This window comes from Corythoichthys intestinalis, chromosome 14 (assembly GCF_030265065.1).
Source record: "Corythoichthys intestinalis isolate RoL2023-P3 chromosome 14, ASM3026506v1, whole genome shotgun sequence".
NCBI classification, from domain to species: Eukaryota; Metazoa; Chordata; class Actinopteri; order Syngnathiformes; family Syngnathidae; genus Corythoichthys; species Corythoichthys intestinalis.
In genome coordinates, this window is record NC_080408.1 from 9,674,400 (window position 1) to 9,688,621 (window position 14,222).

General features: G+C 38.1%; 1 protein-coding gene across 2 annotated transcripts in view; it reads right to left on the reverse strand.

Moving 5' to 3' along the window:
* The window catches only part of mmp16b (matrix metallopeptidase 16b (membrane-inserted)), a 53,777-nt gene that overhangs the window by 27,119 nt on the left and 12,436 nt on the right, over nucleotides 1–14,222 (reverse strand). For both annotated transcript variants that reach the window (XM_057857343.1, XM_057857344.1), the window contains one exon: nucleotides 5,567–5,871. In XM_057857343.1, the coding sequence (XP_057713326.1) occupies nucleotides 5,567–5,871 (305 nt within the window). The remainder of the gene's footprint in view (nucleotides 1–5,566; nucleotides 5,872–14,222) is intronic.

Here is a 14,222-nt window from a genome sequence, read left to right on the forward strand (position 1 = left end):
GTGCCCGGTGTTCTCTCAAAATTTTCAACCGATCAGAAATTGCAGCTTTGAGCTAAAAATAGTCGCGAATACAGCGATTACAAAGTAAACACTACAAACTTTCTTTAAATTAAGGACTACTTACGTTTGATCATTGATAGGCATGTAAAAAGCTCTCCTCATTCACATTAGCTACACGTTAGCTGCACAACAACTGCAGCCGCCCTTAGGGTTGCCACCTGTCCCTTAAAATAAGGAAAAATCCGAAATTGGGAATTAAATGTTTCGTTCCGTATTGAACTACTACGGAAAATAAATGAATAGATACATTCCTATGCATTTTATGAGTTTTTGGGATGTCCCTTTTTTTCTCTGCCTGTACAGCTTTGGGCGCGAGGGGCGCGTCCCGTATTTCTTATTTCTGAAAGGTGGCAACCCTTGCCGCCCTCATCCGGGGAACGAGCTGTAAATTGCTCTCCGGCGAAGACAATCGATAACCCAATCGTCATGTCAAAACATCTGGGCTAGTTATGTGTGATTTTCCGCTTCGAAGACTTTGAAACATCACTCGGTTCGGGTTAGCATATCGGCTAGCTGTCACGCCTCTTGGTTTGTTTACCGGTACATCCTCCGAAGCCGTGGAAGGGAAATGACATATGTCCGATTTAGGTGTCATAAAATATCGTTCGGGATGTGCGACAGTAAAGGTGAAGTCGACAGTTTTGACCATTATGGAGTAATTTTGCCATGTCGTCCTGAATAAGTGCATTTTTATTATTTCATATTCCATTTAGCACAAGACTGTTATTTGTCATGACCATGCCATTTATTTAGCAATTGGGGAAAACACTTGGATAAAAAGAATATCCTGTAAAAGTATTGGCGTGGAGAGACTAAAACAATGACATTTTGCGGCTCTCTTCGTCGCCTTTTCCTCGTTCTGAATAATTCCCCCTCAATGGGCTGAATAGTAAAACCGATGAGCCCAGTCTCCCGCTGACGTCATCCACCTGTTGGGGACGCTAGAGCCCTATAATGGTAGGCGTGGCTAACCGGCAGATTAAAAAACTAATTTCTCTTTGCTAAATTGTTGTATATAGTCGAATCGTCTCAAAATATGATTCTAATTCACATAATAATGCTATTTAAGACTTTTTTTTTCTCCTGTCGTATGCTCTTTAAAGCATTAAAAGAACATTTAGTGTATATTGAAAAGAACCATTAACAGTCCAATCCATGTTGACTAGGAGGTTGGCAGAGATCATTTGCTGACAGCCTCTACCAGGCAAAATGGATTTGGATATTCTATTCTATTCTATTCTATTCTATTCTATTCTATTCTATTCTATTCTATTCTATTCTATTCTATTCTTAAAGAGCAAACCTGTAGTAAATAGCCACACTAATTTTCCACCGACACACATTTACATGTAACATGTGGCTGAATAACTCCTAGAGATTGTTGCCCTCTAAAACATGATATCCCACCGCGCTCCCCCCTCCCTCACTGGATGAATGCAACACGACCAGCCTCCTACGCCAAAGTCCCACAACGACTCCCGAGTGAGTGGCCATGGCTACCATTAGCGCTCATGTCAACATGCATCATTTACAATTACACTGCTGTGAGAGCCCATTAAAAGGCTACATGGCTTTCGAGACACATAATCGGAAACGGAAACGTTTCTCGAATGTGAGGCATTGGGAAGTAGGGGAATTTGACCCAAGGACAATGACCACTCGGGGATATGACGGCTGGAATAAACAATGTGGGTTGAAAGCTTCTTTTCTCCTGATTTGAAGGTGCCTACGCTTACAGAGATACTGCAACCATGTTCCTTTTTTTATGTGTATTATCGTTGTTGCGGTTTGAAGCAGCTTACAAAACAATGCATCCAAAAATTGAAAGGTTTCCATTATATTGTATTTACAGGCGCTGTAATTTCATTTTCCAAATTCCAATGTTAAAAAAAAAAACTGTAATTTCGGCTCACGGAATGTGGAGCAAAACTCCACCAAGTGAGAGCTCATAATTCCAAAACCTTGGAAAGTTGGGCACTCATAAGACAAGTTAGCATCGTATTTTGACCCTCTCATGTTGCTAAGAATGCCAAATAGTTGAACATTTAAATGTACATTCTTTAAGTTAAATGCAATTTTTTTTCTTTTAAAGGCTGAAGGCCGGTCAAGTCACCACTCAGTTGTTGTTGCTGTTGTTCTTGTGGACACTATCTTTGAAGTCCTAATTCTCTATTATTCGTGAACCAATGTTCTTGAAATTAGGTAGCTATGTAGCCTGAGCTAGTATCTATCGATCCTTGGAACCCTGATTTTAAAAAAAATGTATCAGAGTTGATTAATTAATTGCGGAATTATGCAGGTCAGCAGTAGGATCAGCCTTCTGTAGGTTGGAAATTTGCCAGTAGAGGGCAGTGTGGACGTAATGTTTGTGACTCATGCTCATTCAACTTAAGGGCAGAACGTTCATTCGAGGGCTGCAGCTAGCGAATATTTTAGTAGTCGACTGACCTATCGACCAGTTAGTTCGAATAATTAAGTAATCGGATTAGGAAAATTTAATGCATTGCAGAATAAATTTTAGGAGATGTAAAACAAAGGCTTGCTAAGATTGCACTTTCAAAAGAGCATTAGATGAGAGTACAAAATAGAATTTCAAGCAGAATTGCACTTTAATTTAAAAGAAATTAAAATACCTGAGCTTAGCCTCAAACGGTGTTAAAAAAATAATAAGTGAGGATTTATGTAAAACAATTGGCTAACCCACATAGCAAAAGTCCGCAAGCTTAAATGCTATAAAATGCTAAAGATTTTTTTTTCAATGCTCTTAACAAATCATTCAAACACATATTCCCACAAAAAAATGAGTAAATATACCTACAAACTAAATTACGAATGCGTACAAAAAAAATTAGCTGAAACAAAATCTTATGTTATGTTTGGTCTTAACAGGGAGCAGCTGGATTCAAGCATGTTAAATGAATTATGTGATATTCACTGTTGCCACTAAAGGCGGTGTATTCACCCAGATCAATAAAATTAAAGACAAACACTTTCAAAACAAACCATTACAACGCCACTCTAATCAAACAAATACCCGAAGCAACAAAATTCAATTCGAAGCTTTTTTCTAATCGAATTACTCGAGTTAATCGTCGTTGCAGTTCTAGTTCATTCACTGGCATCCCTCCCACTTCAAATGGATTGGACGGAAGTTTACATTTGGGTCATTTCAGGTCGTTTGCTGTTTATTTTCAGTCACTTCCATTTAATTTTGAGGCATTTCTGGGTCACTTTCTGTTGATTTTGGGGCACTTTTCACTTCCTGTTGACTTTGGATTAACACAACAAGAAGTGACCTGGGAATCTCCCCAGATGGCTGCGAATGCTCCGGTTTCAAACGCACGAACGTTCATTCACCCCTGCCAGCCATTGCGTTAACAGTCACTATTCCAGTGGAAGATTTTGTTAGCAACTTGTTGATTCCTTTGTTTGTCATTCATTCATTCATTTCGATATATTGTCACACCTAGTTGCAATCATGGCAGCAAATAGGTATAACATATATATATACATATAGGTAATGCTCACATTTCAAGTTTTTAGTTCATCAGATGTTAAAAGAAAGAAAAGAAATGCCACAAATAAAAAATATTGTCATGACTACATTGCATCCCAGGGTGCCATCTTTGACTGAGACCCAGCCAAGAATGTCAAGTTACATCATCATATTGTACAGTCCCTAACAAAAGTCTTATCACTTATCCATTTTGTGTAAACAATTACTAATAACCTGACTTTAAATTATTCAATTGGTTTCAGAAATGGCTCATATGAAAGCTAAGACCTTCCCAAATGATGTCTAATGTACAAAAATATATTTGTTTCACTGAAAAAAAGATTCATCAGTTAATGTAGACATAAAGTTCAAATTTTGGCAGGACAAAAGTTTTGTCGTCTACAGAAAGTAGTGTGAAAATTGTACAAAAAATCTACTTCAAATACAAAAATATGTTACATAAAATAAGCGAATTAAGTAGTGGTGCTGTGAGATCCAAATTTAATATTATGTATGACTTCCATGGGCTTCGGCAACGATTCATACAATTTATTGATGAAGTCATCAGGAACATCAAAGAAAGCAGTCTTGCATGCCTCCCAGAGTTCATCAACATTCTTGGGTTTCGTCTTCCAGGCTTCCTCTTTCATCCTACCCCAGACATGTTAAATGATGTTCATGTCTGGTGACTGGTCTGGCCATCCTGGAGGATCTTGATCTTCTTTGCCTTGAGTAACTTTGAGGTAGAGATTGAAGTATGCGATGGAGCACCATCCTGCTACAGAATTTGTCCCTTTTTATGGTTAGGAATGTAAAAGGCAGCTAAGATTTGTTGATATTTCAGACTATTTATCTCTCAGGGTGCAGACAATTAAAAAACTGTGTGGCATTTGCCAAGGCCCACATCCTGTCAAAAGAATGGACAGTGGAAAAGTGGCAAAAGGTGGAGTTTCAGATAAATCTTGCATTGAATTACACCGCAGTCGCCGTAAATATTGCAGGAGATCTACTGGAGCCCGCATAGATCCGAGATTCACTCAGAAAACCGTGAAGTTTGGTGGTTACATCATTACCAAAATCATGGTCTGGAGTTACATCCAGTATGGGGGTGTGCAAGAGATCTGCAGGGTGGAAGGCAACATAAATAGTCTGAAATATCAACAAATCTTAGCTGCCTCTTACATTCCTAACCATAAAAAGGGACAAATTCTGCAGCAGGATGGTGCTCCATCACGTACTTTAATCTCTACCTTAAAGTTCCTCAAGGCAAAGACGATCAAGATCCTCCGGGACTGGCCAGCCCAGTCACCAGACATGAACATCATTGAGCATGTCTGGGGTAGGATGAAAGAGGAAGCATAGAAGACGAAACCCAAGAATGTTGATGAACTCTGGGAGGCATGCAAGACTGCTTTCTTTGATGTTCCTGATGACTTCATCAATAAATTGTATGAATGCTTGCTGAACCACATAGATGCAGTCCTTCAAGCCCATGGAAGTCATAGAAAATATTAAATTTGGATCTCACAGCACCACGACTTAATTCGCTTATCTTAAGTAACATATTTTTGTATTTGAAGTACATTTTTTGTTCAATTTTCATACTACTTTCTGTAGGCGACAAAACTTTTGCCTGGCCAAAATTTGACCTTTATGTCTTCATTAAATGATAAATCTTTTTTCAGTGAAACAAATGTATTTTTGTACATTCAACATCATTTGGGAGGGTCTCAGCTTTCATATGAGCCATTTCTGAAACCAATTGTATAATTCAAAGTCAGGTTATTAGCAATTGTTTCTACAAAATGGATAGGCAACAAGATTTTTGTCAAGGACTGTAGATAAATCACACCAAATAAGCTATCATAGTAAAATTACATAAGAGTGCTAAGTTTTTTTTTGTAAAAGAAATAAAATTATATGATATAGTATAAGATAATTAAATCAAATTAATAAAAGGGAAAAGAAGTTAAGCCCAGTATGAAATAGCCATCAACATCGTCCACTCACCATCATGGTTGGGATTCCCCAGAGTCCAAGGCTCATCCGAGTCAAAGTGGGTGTCGCCTCCAATGCCCGGACCGGGGAAGTAGGCGTGGGCGAGGAAACCGCCCTCCCCGTCAAAAGGCGAGCTGTCGCCGTGGAAACCCGAGGCGAAGATGATAGTAATGTCCACGTCGCGGCGGCCCGTCTCCAAGGCGCTGTAAGGGACGGCCTCGAAGCGCAGCGGCGTCACACCCTGCCACACGTCAAATGCTCGGCGGATAGCGTCGTGGGTCTCACGAGCGCCCACCTTTGGCGTGACATTTTTTATGCTGTGGAGGGAAGAAAAAATACATGTCAAATATAGCCAATCCATCAGTTTTCTCTAGCACTTTGCTGAAGTTTGAAAAGATCTAAATTAATGCTGCCTTCACATGCTCTGGGAAAGATGGTCCTTACAACTCGCTAATTGGTAATTCCGAGTGTTTTCTGTTCATGTGCTTTTGTTGTCGTAGCAAAAAAACATAGCAACTTCATTTTGGTTTGTTGCATGGGCAAAAACGTTTTGGACCTATAAATTCATCTACAATAACAAGAAGAAAATGCATCAACATCCAAACAGTAACTTTTTTTGTAACTGTAACTGAACATTTTAGCAAACACCTGGTTCAGAAATAGGAGATTGCATACAGCAGGGGTCCCCAAATTTTTTTCTGTGAGGGCCACATAACTTTTCCCTTCTCTGATGAGGGGCCGGGGTCAGTTTGTAACAGAAAAGGTATGACGATTGCAGGAGTGCCTAAATGTAAAAATGTATTGTTTTTCAGAAAGCCACAATCAAATAACCCTTTCTGGATTCTTCACGGAACAAAAGTAAATAAAATAAAAATAATAATATAATATAATATAATATAGTAATAATAAATAATAATAACACTATTAATTAAATAGATAATAACCAAATAACCCTCTCTGAGTTCTTCAAAGAAAAAGGCCAGGACATAAATAACACTATTGAGAAGAAACAAAAAACAAATTCAAAATGCTCTCTGGTAGGGTTGTTCCGATCATGTTTTTTGCTCCTGATCCGATCCCGATCGTTTTAGTTTGAGTATCTGACGATCCTGATATTTCCCGATCCGATTGATTTTTTTTGTTTGTTTTTTTTTGCTCCCGATTCAATTCCAATCATTCCCAATAATTTTTCCCGATCATATACATTTTGGCAATGCATTAAGAAAAAAATAATTTAAAAAAACTCGGACGAATATATACATTCAACATACAGTACATAAGTACTGTATTTGTTTATTATGACAATAGATCCTCAAGATGGCATTTACATTATTAACATTCTTTCTGTGAGAGGGATCCACGGATAGAAAGACTTGTAATTCTTAAAGGATAAATGTGACTTTGTATATTGTGACTAAATATTGCCATCTAGTGTATTTGTTGAGCTTTCACTAAATGATACTGTAGCCATGCCCAAATGCATGATGGGAAGTGCAACCATGATTGTGCGTAGTGGTACCAATTGATATATCTTCTCTGTGTTGGGAAATAACATAGGGTGTTAAACAAAAGATCAATTACTACCTTTCCTCCCCACATTGCTTACCACGATATTTCTAATCGTAGGGAGAGGGGTTGTAAGGCTTTAGCCAATTAAAAAAGGCTCCAAAGGCTGCCAAAATTCACTCTACTCATTTTACGCTGCCATGTAGCTCTATATATAGGTAAAACGGCGCCATTACAGATTGAACGCGACCATTCGTGAGTGGGTCGTGCAGCGCATGCCATAATTGCGTTAAATATTTTAATGTGATAAATTTTTTTTTAAAATTAATTGATCGACTGATCGATTGGGACATCTCTACTCTCTTGTATTGTTCCGGGGGCTGGACCAAATGTGGAGGCGGGCCGTACCCGGCCCGCGGGCTGTAGTTTGGGGACCCCTGGTATACAGTAAAAAACATATATGTATTTGAACACCCTACTATTTTGCAAGTTCTCCCACTTCGAAATACTGGAGGAGTCTGAAATTTTCATTTTAGGTGCATGTCCACTGTGTGAGAGATAATCTAAAAAGAAAAATCCAGAAATAACAATGCATGATTTTTAACAATTTATTTGTGTGATACAGGTGCAGATAAGTATTTGAACACCTGTTTATCGGCTAGAATTCTGACCCTGAAAGACGCCAATTAAAGGTCCACCTCCACTCTATGTATTATCCCGAATCAGATGCAACTGTTTGAAGTCGATAGCTGCATAAAGACACCTGTCCACCCCATACAATCAGTAAGACTCAAACTTGTAACATGGTCAAGACCAAAGAGCTGTCTAAAGACACCAGAGACAAAATGTGTTCACCTCCGCAAGGCTGGAAAGAGCTACGGAGCAATTGCCAAGCAGCTTTGTGACAAAAGATCCACTGTTGGAGCAATCGTTAGAAAATGGAAGAAGCTAAACATGACGGTCAGTTTCAATCGGAGTGGAGCCCCATGTAAGATCTCATCTCGTCGGGTCTCAATGAACCTAAGAAAGGCGAGGAATCAGCCCAGAACTACACGAAAGGAGTTGGTCAATGACCTAAAAAGAGCTGGGACCACTGTTTCCAGGGTGACTGTTGACGGTTTGAAATCATGCATGGCACGGAAGTTTGCCCATGACCATTTGGATGATGCAGAGGAGTCATAGTAGCAAGTTTTGTGGTCAGATGAGATATAAATAGGGATGGAAATTGATAAGATTTTTACGATTCCGATTCCATTATCGATATTGCTTAACGATTCGATTCTTTATCGATTCTAATTTGGACTAATGGACTGTATGAGGTTCTGGGTTCAATATGTTTTATGGTTCATTCGCCTCGGGGTGTCGGTTAGAACACAAGGAGTGGAGAGTGGATTTGGTCTTTGGCACTTTTAATATAACTTGGCAACATGCACAACTACAGTATATACAGGCAATGGCACTTTATATTAGAATCACTCAATGAGCAGGTGGGAGCTTGCGTGGAAAGATGTTGATGTATTTGTATGTGAGTGAAAGACTGGAATGTGTGGATATACTAGTATGTGTGGTTCTGAAAGGAAAGAAAATTAGTGCTGATGCAATAAACAATGCAAATTTAATGTAAAGCAGTTAATAACACATATACATGACTCGCAGTGTAATTATGGAGCTATTCTATCTCCATATGTAATGAACACAAAGGTGGGGGGGGGGGGGGGTGCGCACAAGCCGGAAGCACGCTGCGTGCACGTTCAGTCAACAACACGAAACGGTCGCGCTGATAACGGCTCTAATTTATCATAAGAACTTTATGGCATGAAAAGGAAATACTTACATTCGTTCATTGACGCACAAAAATTAATACTTCCTCTAAAAGGTGGCCGTTCTCAGCTCGAAATGCGCACCTTATGCCTATTCTCGGTCCCAGAATACACAGCACGCATGACGTAGGACAATAACAGGAAATGGACTGGTTGCTATGGGAACGAACCAGCATACCCATGAAATCTTTCTAACAGCAGTAATAAGATTGCTAATAAAATCGTTTAGGATTATTTTAGATGCATATATGTTATATTTTTCTTATAGAGTATTTGACGAGGAATGCAATGGACCCATTAAAACGTTTTGGGAAAAATCACCATTTTTTAAAGTAGTCTCATGAATAATGACTTGGCCTGTGAATAGTTGCACTGCGTTTTGACTAAGCAGCGGCATCTCCTTGGAACTTAAGATAGTTACACTGCGAGAATTCATGTTGTAACATTTGCGATCTTAAACATGCGTATGGTGCGGCAATTCTGAGACATTGAGTGTACCGTTTCAGGAGCCTATCATAGAATCATTAAATACTCAAAACCGTTTGTCTATAAGAACTGGTTCTTGATTCCCAACCCTAGACATAAATAAGTCTTTTTTTAAGTCTTAATTCCACTAAATGTGTTTGGAGGAAGATGAGTAACGAGTGGTATCTCAAGATCCCCATCCCAACTGTGAAGCATAGGTCTGGTAGCATCATGCTTTGGGGGGGATTTTCTGCGCATGGGACAAGACTGTATTCAAGAGAGGATGACTAGGGCCCTGTATTGTGAGATTTTGGGGAACAACCTCCGTCCCTCAGTCAGAGCATTGAAGATTGATCGTGTCTCTGTCTTCCAACAAGGCAGTGACCCAAAGCACACAGCCAGGAAAACCAAGGAGTGGCTTCGTAAGAACCATACCAAGGTTTTAGAATGAGTCTCCAGACCTAAACCCAATAGAAAACCTTTGGAGGGTGCTCAAACTCCGTGTTTCTCAGCCAAGAGATCCCTTCTGCACTGCATGCAAACATGGTGAAAAACTACAGGAAAAGTTTGACCTCTGTAATTGCAAACAAAGGCCACTGTAACAAATATTAATATTTGTTTTCTGAGGTGTTCAAATACTTATTTGCAACTGTATCACACAAATAAATCGTTAATAAATCATAAATAAAATGCATTATTATTATTATTTCTGGATTTTTCTTTTCATATTATATCTCTCACAGTGGACAAGTACCTAAATGAAAATTTCAGACCCCTCCATGATTTCTAAGTGGGAGAACTTGCAAAATTGCAGGTTGTTCAAATACTTATATTCTTCATTGTATATTGTTCGTTTGATTAAACTCTAAACTATTCACGCACAGATTCAAATCCTCTGTACTCAATGCGACGCGGGACATCAAGGGAAAGCAACTTCAGAACGAGCGCGTAGCAGCGATGAAGCAAGTTTATTTGATTTTCCTTCACTTAATAATTTATATTTTTAGACGGGTTCCTTAGAAATTTTGTGTGACAAACACTTCCAAGCATTTTCAAGGTTATGCAAATTTTGCAATTTTAATGCAAAATTCAGTTTTTCAAACACGACATTAAAATCCGAGCATTTTCAAGCATTTCAAGGACCCATACGAACCCTGTAGCTTTGTGAGAACACAGATCTGCACTTTGAATTCGGCACTTTGATCGCCTTCTACGTTGATTCTTAGTGTTGACATAGTAAATATTGACAAAGTTTATCGTTTAGTTGTTGACCTTAAATGTTTTCCGGGCAAATGAGGGGAAAACAATACTCCTAACTAGGGTTGTTCCGATCATGTTTTTTTGCTCCCGATCCGATCCCGATCGTTTTAGTTTGACTATCTGCCGATCCCGATATTTCCCGATCCGATTACTTTTTTCTTTGCTCCCGATTCAATTCCAATCATTCCCGATAATTTTTCCCGATCATATACATTTTGGCAATGCATTAAGAAAAAAATGAATAAAACTCGGACGAATATATACATTCAACATACAGTACATAAGTACTGTATTTGTTTATTATGACAATAAATCCTCAAGTTGGCATTTACATTATTAACATTCTTTCTGTGAGAGGGATCCACGGATAGAAAGACTTGTGACTTTGTATATTGTGACTAAATATTGCCATCTAGTGTATTTGTTGAGCTTTCAGTAAATGATACTGTAGCCATTTAACTTCTGCCCAAATGGATGATGGGAAGTGCAACCATGACTGTGCGTCATGGTACCAGTTGATATATCTTCTCTGCGTTGGGAAATATTATAGGGTGTTAAGAAAAAGATCAACTACTACCTTTCTTCCCCACATTGCTTCCCGCAATTATTCTAAACATTGGGAGAGGGATTGTAAGGCTTTAGCCATTTAAAAAAAGACTCCAAAGGCTGCCAAAATTCTCTCTACTCATTTTACGCTGCCTTTTAGCTCTATATACTGTATGGGTAAATCGGCGCCATTATAGATTGAATGCAACAATACGTGAGTGGGTCGTGCAGCGCATGCGTTAATTGCTTTAAATATTGTAATGTGATGAATGTAAAAAAAATTAATTTTCGCCGTTAACGCGATAAATTTGATAACCCTACCTTAAGCTTAAACTAAAGACTCTGGAAGAGTGTAACACATTATGTCTGTAACGTTAAATACAATTAGAAAACGATTTAATTAAAAAATATACTGTATATATATATATATATATTAAAAAAAAGGCATGTCCGATATTTTTTGCCGATTCCGATACTTTGAAAATGACGTGATCGGACCCGATTGATCGGGATGCCGATCGATCGGGACATCTCTAATTACCACCTTACGGAATTAAAGAGGGACAGAGTAACAAAAGGATAAATGTGATTTTGTATATTGTCTTTCTATATATTTGTATGTTGTGACTAAATAATGCCATCTAGTGTATTTGTTGAGCTTTCAGTAAATGATACTGTAGCCATGCCCAAATGCATGATGGGAAGTGGAACCATTACTGTGCGTAGTGCTACCAATTGATATATCTTCTCTGCGTTGGGAAACAACATATGATGTTAAGAAAAAGATCATTTGCTAAATTGCTTCCCCACATTGCTTCTCATGATATTCCTAATCATAGGGAGAGGGATTGTAAGGCTTTAGCCAATTAAAAAAGGCTCCAAAGGCTGCCAAAATTCACTCTACTCATTTTACGCTGCCTTTTATCTCTCTATATAGGTAAAACAGCGCCATTACCGATTGAGCGCGACAATGCGTGAGTGGGTCGTGCAGTGCATGCATTAATTGCGTTAAATATTTTAATGTGATACATTTTTAAAAAAAATTAATTACCGCCGTTATCGAGATAAATTTGATAACCTAACTTAAGCCTGAACTAAAGACTCTGGATGAGTTTAACATATTATGTCTGTAACGTTAAATACAATTAGAAAACGATTTAATTAAAAAAAAAAATAATAATATATATATATATATATATATATATATATATATATATATATATATATATATATATATATATATATATATTAAAAAAAGGCATAGCTGATATTTTTTTGCCGATTCCGATACTTTGAAAATGACGTGATCGGACATCTCTACTCCTAACATACCACATAACTCTATAAAATCACTCATGCAAATTCTAGAGAAATCTTAGAATTGGACCATCACTCAATAATACGATGAGCTGAACTGAATTGTACAGCTTGACGGAAAGCAAACACACTGACAATTCATTGTACTCCACAGGTCAGTGTACAGACACTTTTACTTAGCCAGCGAGAAAATAAGTTGATACAACTATTTCAAGGCTGGCAGCATTCACTGAACTTTTACACAGCTCTCTTTATCAGTGCCTGGCAGGCAGAGAGGAATTGGGAATCTTCTCTCTCGCTCGCCTCCCATCTTCATGAATAACACGCAGTCACCGGCTCAGCACTGATTGACATTCTATTTGGAGAGTGTTCTCATCAATTCAAATTAGGGGAGGGAAGGATTTGAATAAATTGACGGCATTATCGGTGACAACGGCTGAAACCTGTCAATTTCTGCCGCCGCGTCGCCGACCCGTTTATCGGCCCTCCTCAGACGCCATTAAAAAAAAAATAGTGAGGAGGCCAATGCCTAATCGGGGTAAGAGATAAGATGAGAGTGGGAATATTTCCTGCTGAAATGAGGGATTCTACAGTTAGGAACGAGAGTGGAAATTGTTGTCAGGTATGAAAAGGCAAAATGGGAGCCACTAGTTATTTTGCATGCTCAAAAAAAAAAAAATAACAATGGTTGCATGCACACACAGCGGTGGGAAAAATAGCCATTCGTTCAAATTAAGTGCAAGTACTGTACATTATTACACGAAAATGTACACGTTATATGATGACATCCTATCCTCTTAACTATACATTCAACATACAGTACATAAGTACTGTATTTGTTTATTATGACAAAAATCCTCAAGATGGCATTTACATTATTAACATTCTTTCTGTGAGAGGGATCCACGGATAGAAAGACTTGTAATTCTTAAAGGATAAATGTGACTTTGTATATTGTGACTAAATATTGCCATCTAGTGTATTTATTAAGCTTTTAGTAAATGATACTGTAGCCATTTAACTGTTCTGCCCAAATGCATGATGGGAAGTGCAACCACGACTGTGCGTAGTGGTACCAATTGATATGTCTTCTCTGCGTTGGGAAGTAAGATAGGTTGTTCAGGAAAAGATCAACCACTACCGTTCTTCCCTACATTGCTTCCCACGATATCTCTAATTGTTGAGAGAGGGAGTTTAAGGCTTTAGCCAATTGAAAAGAGGGTCCAAAGACTGCTAAAATTCTCTCTACTCATTTTGCGCTGCCTGTTAGCTCTATATATAGGTAAAACGGCACCATTATAGATTGAAAGCGACAATGTGTGAGTGGGTCGTGCAGCGCATGCGTTAATTACTTAATGTGATTAATTTAAAAAAAAAAAAATTAATTACCGCCGTTAACGCAATAAATTTGATAGCCCTACTTTAAGCCAAAACTACTCTGGATGAGTAAGACATTTTGTCTGTAACATTAAATACAATTAGAAAACGATTTAAATAAAATATATATATATATATTAAAAAAAGGCATGTCTTGATATTTTTTTGCCGATTGCGATACTTTGAAAATGACGTGATTGGACCCGCTCGATCGGCATCCGATCGTCTTTAATTCTTGTGTCTTATCTTTCCATTCCAACAATAATTTACAGAAAAATATGGCATATATTATAGATGGTTTGAATTGCGATTAGTTAAGATGAATTACGATTAATTACTTTTTAAGCTGTAATTAACTTGATTAAAAATTGTAATCT